At 44.8% G+C, this 10526-nt stretch overlaps 1 protein-coding gene across 1 annotated transcript in view; it reads right to left on the bottom strand.

Annotated features, from left to right (window-relative positions):
• The window catches only part of LOC116385499 (serine/threonine-protein phosphatase PP1-beta catalytic subunit), a 19736-nt gene extending 10989 nt beyond the window's left edge, over positions 1–8747 (bottom strand). The window contains exon 1 of the mRNA XM_031851010.1: positions 8586–8747. Within this exon, the coding sequence (XP_031706870.1) occupies positions 8586–8637 (52 nt within the window). The 5' untranslated portion in view covers positions 8638–8747. The remainder of the gene's footprint in view (positions 1–8585) is intronic.
• Positions 8748–10526: the final 1779 nt, after the last annotated feature.

Genomic DNA, 10526 nt, shown 5'->3' with positions numbered 1-10526 from the left:
ACACACACACACACACACACACACACACACACACACACACACACACAGACACACACACACACCTCATCCTAACTGCAAGTGCAATACTAAATCACTGGAACAGCCCTTCATTATTTAACTATGAGCAGCGATGTACGAGGCTCTCTGTGTGTAGAACACTGTCTGGTCTGTGCAGGACTCTCAACGTTAGGGTGGTGCAGGTACGTTTCTTCAGGTAGGAAATGCAAACAGGAAATGCTCCATTTTCTGAGAGAGCACTTTTACACTCAAAGGTGAATTTGAGTTGCAGCCTGCTTGTATTAGATTGAGAGTTTGGCTGACTGACGATGTGCTGTACTCTCCTGACGCCCCGAGGCATCGCGTACACGTAAACACAATCCAAAGAGACTCGCACGATGACGGATAACCTGAGCAGATGCACAGTGCTCAGCGTCTCTGCTCATTCTGTGGCAGCAGGGAGGATGAACCAGCTGTTGAGCTTCCCTTCTCGACAGCCTCCTCTGGTCTGGAGGGAACCAGGGTCGCTCCGCTGGCGTTTCCCAGCTGGTTCATCGGGAAGGTTTTGAGGAAATGTCCTTCCTTGAGAAAGCTCTCCGTGTTCTGATTCACGTCTCCTAATTTGGTCCGGTGCGTGCGTCGGTTTGGCGAAGCTTTTAAGTTTGGGGTCTGCTTTGTACTCTGACCTCGTTCCTCTTTTATCTATTTATTGTTAAGTTGCATTCTTGGCTGAAGCTGAACTCCCGGGTCATCGTCCTCCTCCTCGCCCCGTGAACCGTGCTGACGTCAGGAGGACGGCGACGTCTTTATCATTCCAGACAGATCACAGACCCAAACAGCTCGGTCCTAACGGTTCATTTAATGAGATTATTTAGGAAAACTCTCATAGTATTTCACAAAAGATTTATGCCGGGAGATTTTTTTAAATAATCATCAGTAATGTGATAGAATGAAGAAGTGAGGAAAGGTCATTTAGAAATCGATACAGTATAACAAAACATCACCATATTAAAATGTATCGATACTTCTGGTTCTGTACGACCAACGGCCCAAAACCACAAAAAACAATATTCAGCTTGCAACAAAACTAAATAAGAAGAGCACCAAAAACTGTGACCACTAAATGTTTGACGTTTTGGCAATTTAATGATTGCCACAATAGTTGCTGATTTTTCTTGTGAAATGACGAATCGTTTCCGTTCTTTTAGAAGACTTTATGAAACTTGTATAAGAGGGCAATGTAACTGTCAGAAGCAGTAACACTACCGCCCCACCGCCTCTCTGTGTCACAGGGGTTGAGCTCAGAAACAAGGTCCAGCTACACGTTTGGGAGGATCTCCTGGTTTCTGCCCAACCCACCATTGTGCTGCGTGTAGAAACACACACACACAGACCTGACTCACAATCCAACTAACTTGCTTTGCGGCTGATTTAAGATTTAAATAAGTAAGAGTCATCATTTCTTCTACTTCACTGATCGCAAGCTACGTGGCCGAGGGGCCAAGGAGGTCCCGCTTTGATCCGCTCATCTAAAGGAGCAGAGTTCGCTTGTGTGTTAGAGCCAGACAGAAGGAGAGATAAGGGCATGACAGACGAATTACTTCTTGAAGGCATTACCGTATATGGGCGCTGCTGTATGGAGGAAGTGAGCTTGTGGGTCAGGACGTAGAGGGAGCACTTGAAGGCTCTGTTGTTGTTCGGGAGGGAAAGAGAACCAGACCAGCGAGTGGAGGTCCACCACAGCGTGACGGCCGTCAGCTGCACTTTTACGCTTCACTCAGTTTACCAGTATTATGTTTTTAATATTACATTTCATTCCTGTATTTCAGCTGCTGCACTATTTGATGTCACAGATCTTAATTAGATGCCACACTGTCCCTTTAAGGAATGTAAAGTTTCCCACAAAGCCCATCCAGCACAAACAGACAACCTAAGGATTTATTAGGAGTTCCTGGTCACGTGAGGAATGAAAGTCCAGTATTCAGTCTCCTTCCCACTCTGTTGTAGTCTCCACCAACTCCTGAGGGCAACATCCGCCTCTTTAGCTGCTAAATGCTCCACCACGTTCACCAGCTAACTTTTGTCTGTCCACCGTCACTGTGTACAGAGAGCGGATTTGAGATTTCAGTTTTTTTTGCAAAAAACAGCTGACAGCTAAAGCTGGAAACAAAGTTGATGAGAGCGGGGAATCAAACGATTTAGGCCGCAGGCCGGAAAAACTGACGGGAACTGCAGAGTCGGGAGAAAATTCTGTGGGTTAGTCAGCTCTCATAATACATGTAGTCCTTTTTTACCGATGTTGACATAAAAATATTGATAGGTGCAGCTTTAATATTTTTCACTTGAAGTGAAAACCCATTTTCTCTCATTAACAAGCAAACATCTCCAAAAGAACTTCCCATGGGTCAAGTGGAGCCATGAATAGTAAGCAGGTGTGACGTGTGCATGTTTTAGTCACTGCTGCACCAATAAACATGCCCCGTCAGACCCTTTTTTAGCCCTCCACATCTATTCTCTATTCTCTCCTTACCGGGCACAAGGCCAGCAGCTCAGCCCCCCCCCCCCCCCCCCTCTCACCCCCCCCCCCCGGGCCCAAGGCCCGCCCCCCCCCCCCCCCCCCCCCCTCCATCTCATCCTCTCCCACACGGGGCCGATGGAAAACACTGACCCCTCAGTGAAGGAGCAGCACAAAGTGACTCTGGCGAGGAGCGCGGGAGCGACTCTCGAGGCAGAAATCCCGACTGCGATGGCATTTCTGTGGACGTTTTGTTCGCCTTTAAGGGCCACGGGGTGAATGGCCGTCTTTGTGGGGCCGAGAGAAAGGACGAAACTGAGAGGGGAGAAACAAACAGGAGGCAGCAGAGAGGGGAGGAAAAACGGGAGCGACGTAGGGAGAAAGTGAAGCTTGAGTGGGGGAGACACGGTTAGGCGAGGGAGTGAATCGAAGGAGAGGGGGGGGGCAGCTGAAAAGCCCGGGTGAGCTCCTCTGTGCCACGTTCGGTGCCAGGGGGTGAACGCTCCCCCGCCACACAGGCTCCACCATTGTTGATTCCACAACAGAATGCCACGGCAGCAGCATGAACGCAGCGCAGCAGCAGGGTGACACCAACGCACGGCGTGTCATGAGAGCACAACACTGGATTTGTTGTCCAACTCTTTCAGCTCAGCAGTGGCAGCTTACAGAAAAGCTCCTAAAACGCATCACAGACCAGAAAAACGTTGAGGAATTCTGACCAATCAGAGACCTGCCAGCACCTCTCTCTCTCTCACACACGGTAAAAAGAGCCCTTTCAAAGAGGAAACTGAAGCAGTTATGTTTTTCTTATTTACAATAATGTCAAGTAAGTCTCTGTTCAATCTGTACAATTTTCAAATGCCCTGCTGTAGAAAAGCACACTAGAAGTGACCATGGAGTCTGTCTTTCGTTGCCCCGATCATGCCTTCATGATTCCTCACATATTACAGAATGAAGCATCGGGCTGCAGTGTGGTAAGTGGATGCAGATTGTCCCAAAACAAAAAAGCGCCGCTCAAATGTCAGCGACAATTCCAATTTTAGGAGGTAAACAGAGAGAGGGAGAGAGAGAAATGGCCTTTAGAAAGATGTCATGCTCATACTGGGTTACAGCTTGGCTGGCGTCTTCACCCATTAACTGTAATGGCTCCGAAATGAAACTTTCCATCCCGCCTCCCCCGCTCTCGCTGGCTGTATGGGGCCGCGGGGTTGATTGTGCCACATAAAGGGCCGGACAGAGGGGCCTGTTGTCGCTAAAGCCCGGGCCAGTGTGAGCTTAGCATGAGCTGACTGGGGCCTGTAATACACAGGGGAGGAAACGGACAGTCGTGCTGCCGGCATGCTGCTGCTGCCGTCCTCTGTGTAGAGACAACTGAAGAATTTCTATGAATATGGTGAAAAGTGCGACGTCAGCTCTGACTCTGCTGTGAAACACGCTGCAGAGAGTTTACTACAACAGCATATGACGGATTGCTTTCCCACAGAGCCTGTGTAATGTGGCCGCGACATATTGATTGTTTCTCACCCCGGTGATCAGACACATAACCGTTTAATGTTTCCTTCATCACCTTACACTAACACTTGTTAACATTGGGGATGAGCTTCTACAACTTTGAGGGGCCTCATACGAGATGAATCCCACGATAGGCGTCACATTACTAAGGCATTGCGCCGAGACTGTCCCAGCTGTGAGCGTGCCCAGACTATGTTAGTCATAGAATGTAAATAAGAAGCGGACGTAGTCACCGTCACGTTTGTGGACTGCGGTTTTCAAGCCTCGTGGCCGTCGCCATCTTGGATTTATGCAACCAGTGAACGGATGTGACCATATTTGGACTGTGGAGGAGTGACGTAGAGAAGCCGTATATGGTTCTGGTAGCGACCTGTCGATAACAAGGTAGCCCCCCTCCTAAAGCATACTCTGCTTTATGGTCTATTTGATCTAAATGGACCATAATTTACTAAATGAACATCATGCTGTATTGAAGAAGACTTGAAACTACAGATTGAGACCATAAACTCATGTTTACTGAGATAAAGTGAGAAGAGGGACATTTTCTCATAGACTTCTATACAATCGGACCTCTTTTTGCGACCAGAGGAGTCGCCCCCTGCTGGTCATTAGAGATAATGCACATTTAAGACACTTCCACACTGGCTTCACTCTTCAGAACCGGAGGTGCCGCCTGGTTAGAGCCCACTGGAACGGAGCTTTTAGATGTGAACCAGTGACAGGACTGGACAAGCGTAGCCACTCTGACTGCATAATATCAACATATAGGGAGACAGTACTAATGCCATTTTATTTACAGACAAATGGCTTTGGTAAGGTCATCCATACACCGTTGTGTTGCTGCTTACCGTTATACTGTGACTCACAAGACAGCGAATGATGAGTCATTGTATTCAGAGTGACAAATGAAACCAGAGAGGCTAGAAAATCTGCGCTGTGAGGTCACCGAGGAGGCCGCGGTGACTGTAAACCATGTTGTCAGTTGATCTGGTTCAGCCTGTCGCCTAGACTACTGTCAACCCCTCCACCAAACTGCACTGTATGCACGAGTGTGTCTGGATGTTCACACATGATGACAATTCGTCCAATACTTAGGTTTGTTACCAAACTTTAAAACGACTCCCTACGCCCCAACACGGAGGCTTCATAGTCCAAACCAAAACTTCAAACTTTATTGCTCCTTTCAACCTTGACAAAGGCCAGCTTACCTTTCACAATAAAAGCCCTAGACATATACGTATATACACTGTAACTGTTCACCAGAGGGAACTCAAATTCAGTCAGAGCATTTCACTAAAAGGAAACATTAAAATATCTTGCAGTAGTTTCAGGCTAAACAACAGCTCACACGCTGCTCTGGGTCAATGGGGTCCTGCTAGTTGGTCCTCTGTCCGCGTGAATCTATTCAAACCTTTTACTGAAAAACTGATGTAAGTGGTAATGATTTGCCGAGTTAAAAAGCCACTTCACCACATCAATGTTCATTGGAGAGGAGCCCCCTCACCTCCCCGTGGGTGTCACCAAAAGGGTAAGTTAATTTCTACCACGGACAGCTGTGCCTGTTGACATTTAATAGGAGATCAGAGGGCTGTGCATGTTCGTCTGTGTGCACGAGTGCGTAGCTTCCCGACTGGCACCAGAGCTCACTGAAGAAGTAAGAGATCAACCTCCTATTGAAGTGTTTAAGGACCTCCTGTCCGCCCTGAAGCAGAAGCTCTTTTTATTCCTGCAGAGGAGACTAAATGAGTCCGTAGCGTGGCGACGTGAAAACCTTTAGAGCTTGTTGAAATGAATGCCAGGAGACAGCCACTGACGGGCCATTTAGTAAAGGTGTGATCTGGTGAAGTAAACCGAGTTGATGAAGATCAAGATTCCTTCAGTAAGGAACAGCCTGTGAGAGGTCTTTGTGGTGTTGAAAGGTCAAAGCCCTTATGAAGACAGGCTGATACACGAGGGACATTGAGAGTGTGTTTTTGGTGTTGCTGCCTGTGTTTTGTCCACATACTGTATACATATACATACGATTTTCTTGCAAATTCATGACTGTATTATTTTGCAACCAATGATCGGAAGTTACCATATTTGGAATGAGGATGAGTGATGTAGTCACGCCAGACATGGCTCTGGTAGCAGCAGCGACTTGTCAATCACAGTAAGCCCCGCCCTAAAGCATACTCTGCTTTATGGTCTGTTTGACTCTAAATGGACCATCATTTACTAAATGAACATCATGCTGTATTGAAGAAGACTTGAAACTAGAGATTGAGACCATAGACTCATGTTTACAATGTTTACTGAGGTAATAAATCAAGAGAGAAGTAGAGTCATTTTCTCATAGACTTCTATACAACCAGAGGAGTCGCCCCCTGGTGGACACTAGAAAGAATGCAAGTTGAAGCACTGGCTTTACTCGTCAGAACCGGAGGTTACCGCCTGGTAAATGCTCGTTTTTTTATCTGAATATTATCCCCCTCCCCCAGCTCTGTACATTTTTTTTTTAAACCCGAATAGCCCCCAATTACCCGTAAAAAATAAGTCTCCTACTGTGACTAATACCAGTTTGCCTTGGTTGTCATATTAAATTGAAAACATTAGTCAGGCTGTGGCCTCCTGATACGATACTGATTGATTACATATTTTGCAGAAGAAAGAGATCAATATTACACTTGTTGTTTGTGAACAAAGTATTTGAATAAATTCACTTGTGATTAAGTGGAGATCACTCTCCACTCATTTTAGAACAGCGTGTTTTGGCAAAGTTCTTTAACGACATTTAGCATTCGGGAACTTGTACAGGAGCCTTGTTATACATTAGTGGTATTAGTTGGTATTTTCACACCACAAATGAGCCAGCCGGATACAAACTAGCAGTAAGTGGAAAGAGAAAGTGGCTGACATGAGATGGATGGCTGGATGTATTCACAGTTCACATCTGGAAGACTTTAGGGCCAGATCCAACCAATTTCCTCCGCTGAGGGTTTTCTAGCCGCAGCATTGAAAAAAAAGCAACTGAATATGCAGCCAGCTAACTAGCGACGGCCCAGCCCCAGGCTCACTGTTACTGTTCAGCTGACACACACAACAAGCAGCATTATGTAACCGGTCCCAATCAATCCAGACGATTAGCTTATACTGACACGTTGATGCACATCGGTGCTCACTCATTAGCCCACGCTGTCAAGGCTGTGTACGTTTCACATGCACACCGAATCTGTGCGTGGGACTCACAATCGATTAAGGCCAGAGGGACAGTGTCTCCATGTCATCCAGAGACCGAAAGGCAAGACGGATCAGCCCACTGGTGTCAGGGTCCCTTATTTAGCACTGATAAGAACCCACAGACACCCAACCCTTAGCAATGGTGTAATGGTGTGGGAAACCAGTGACTTCTTTGAAAGCACTGAAGTTACTTTAGTGCAGTCTCAAACAACACCAATTATATACAAATATGAGTGTTACATGCCCGAGTAGACGGAAAGAAAGTACAGGCACTCTTCTGAATTATTGTCCTCCGCAGCCGCTCATTTAATCAGTGACATATGATGATGAAATATTCATTTTCTTCATGACGATGAAGCTCAGGAGATGATCTGCCCACAGTTACATTAATATTAAATCCTCTGAAGGATAACTGTTGTGTCTAACAGAAATGGTAACTCTTAAAAGTCTGGGTATGGTTCATAAGATGAATCTTCCAACTCACTGAATAAGCAATTACAAAATACATGGAGCAACACAAACATTTTGAAATGCTTACAGGGTACAAACTTAAAAGTGGGATACAATCAAGGCCTGTGGTGTGTGTAAACACCATTCAGCAATGTTCCCATATAAACACCATAACCCCAGGACGTGTCTCCCTCTCTTCAGCTGACATCCCTGTGCCGAATCCCGTTTGAAAACTTGACATTTCTCCTCACGATTGAGGGCAAACGGTAGATAAACATAATACAACCCCGATGTGTGGTGTCTCCAGAGACCAAACAGTTGTGCTTTAATTTTCGGCATACTTGATTCACCAAGCTGCCCTTTGTTTTAAAGCGAATGTCAACTTTTGGGACTGACCGACAGCACGAGCTGCCGCCGCCCACCGCGGTGCGTTATGTTGTGAAAAGCTGGTTATTTTTGTTCGAGGTTTTTCTATAGTAAAAGCTTCTTATCTGGTGTTTTATGCACTGCATGACAAAATGATGACATCATTAGTGTATTACAAGTATGACGAAATTAGTCAAGGCTACAATAATGCTCCATAGTTAGTTTTAAGGTTGGGGTTACGTACTCGACCGGTCGGATTACAAACAGTCCTCGAACTAGAACTTTTTGATTCAACCGCGAACCCACACTTTGACTCTCACAACTTCATTTATGAAAAATCTCACGTGCCATTAGGTATGATTTCATAGCCAACATACGGGACTGGTCCGGTTTACTGATACACCGGGGAACTCTAAAGCGGGCCTACTTCTCGTCGACTTGAGTCAAAGCCAGCCTGAAACAATCCTCGCGGACTAAAGCCGCAAACAACAGGATGATATGAAGGTAGTATGGTTTGCGAACTCACCCTCCAAAAGCCTGGAAATCAGCGAGTCCACGTCCAACTCCCCCTCCGCCATTTCTGTAGCAAAACAGCTCTGCCCACCGCAGTCTGGAGCAGGCAGCGCAGGCACCGCCTCACTGCACTCAAACGCACCGCCGACCTCCTCCCACTCACGGGCCTCCCGTTTAGGACTACTTGTGCTGCGTTAAAGTGCACCTCTGATACTCTAGCTTCTATCACAGAGCGCGGAGAGTTGTGAAGATAGCCATACATGGCCTTGTACGTTTTTTCAAATGATAGTCATACCCTGATATGTAGATCTATCTCCTCTAGATCTGTCCATCTGTGCATAGAGTCGTTCCTCTCCATTAATTTCCAAAAAATCAATGACTTGTTGGAGACAAATATTCATATAATTTATTGTAAATATGTTTCCAACAGTAACATACAATATAACAGTGACATGATGAATAAACGTTACGCGAACAGAAACGCCACCATCATGAATAGGTTCAGTGGGTTCAGAAAATATTTGGACGAATCTCAATTGGTGACGCTTTTCCCAGCATGCACTCAGCATTTGAGAGCCACGGACATACGTGCATTATTTTAGAGTCTAAAGTTTAGACTGTAAAGGTCCCCAATGCAAACCGGTGGAAAACAATGACAATTAATACAACAATGTAACGGACAAGTCCCACCCTCTTAATTGCACGTTGCTGTTGTTTTCTCAACCCGTAACTGTAATGTCGGACAGCACCTGAAGGCATCAGCAAAGCAGTAGCTGCAACAGGTTGCCACGAAATTACAATATAAGAATCATGTTTAAAAAAATAAAAAAATATGTTTCATTAACTCAGGTGACAGTTTTTGCAACAGCTGGTCAGACTTGTACGAACATGACAATCTGACTAAGATGTTTTTGGTATTCATGCTTACTTTGTGTCATGATTGACACAAAGTAAGCTTTAAAAGAAGAATCCTATGGGAAAGACAACAAATATTTAAGGTCCAGTCTCTAAATATTATCAGGGGACAAACGCCCAGTGATGAGAGCTAATGAGTACAGATGCTGATTTATTCACTGACAGTGCCCTCCTCTGGTCACAGTGTGAATTGTATGAGTGCGGAATCTTTTAAATAAACTGTTTTTATGACTATTTTATGATTTTATTCAGCTGAAGCAATAAAGTAAAGTACAAATAACAATTAATAAACATAAGTAGGAGGAGCACTACATGTGTATTTACTTGTCAGTGCCTGGGACATGGCTCTTTGCTTCCAGTCCAACACTCTCTCCAGCTCATGACTAAAGCCTGAAGTTATGTTGTTGCCTCTCCCACTCACAACCTATTTTCTTGTTGCTTTCAAGTGCGTCATTTGGGTATTTCCGCACTGTTTGGAGTGGGTGGTGGCAAATTGCACCGCAGAGGAAAAGCGAAGGGGTGCAGCTGCGTCAGGCAGGCCAGAACCGGAAACAGACGAGTGCTTTTCCTTCACAATAATAGTGTTTGTTGCTGGGAAAACGAAACATAAATGCAACTTTCATAATGTCATAGTTACTTTAACAAATTGTTTAATTGGATATTTTATTACAACTATATAAGTTATCACTAATCATTTTATAATTTTGTAATTTTCGCTGTTTCCTGAACAGTGTCGTTACAATTAATGTGTTTAATTAATCAGTTAAGTCTCAAGTGTGTTAAATTTATTACATATAAAATGTCAAGCACTTTAATGTCAAAATATCCTTTCTCAGTAAAAATCAAACACTTTTTCAGGGGTTGGCATTGATATGTTTGACGCAAATCATAAGAAATTGATTTTTATTTTAGTTTCAATAGTTTTTGAACTACTACACAAAGTGCACCACTTTTAATTACAGGCAAGATTGTACTTCTGTTTTGTTTGGCTCATTATAATTTAGTTGAATTGAAATTACACATTTTAATCAATTTTTCA

The sequence above is a fragment of the Anarrhichthys ocellatus genome, unplaced genomic scaffold (genome assembly GCF_004355925.1).
Source record: "Anarrhichthys ocellatus isolate YVR2014 unplaced genomic scaffold, GSC_Weel_1.0 scaffold11, whole genome shotgun sequence".
In the NCBI taxonomy this organism is placed as follows: Eukaryota; Metazoa; Chordata; class Actinopteri; order Perciformes; family Anarhichadidae; genus Anarrhichthys; species Anarrhichthys ocellatus.
This window is presented reverse-complemented; position numbering and strand designations above follow the sequence as displayed.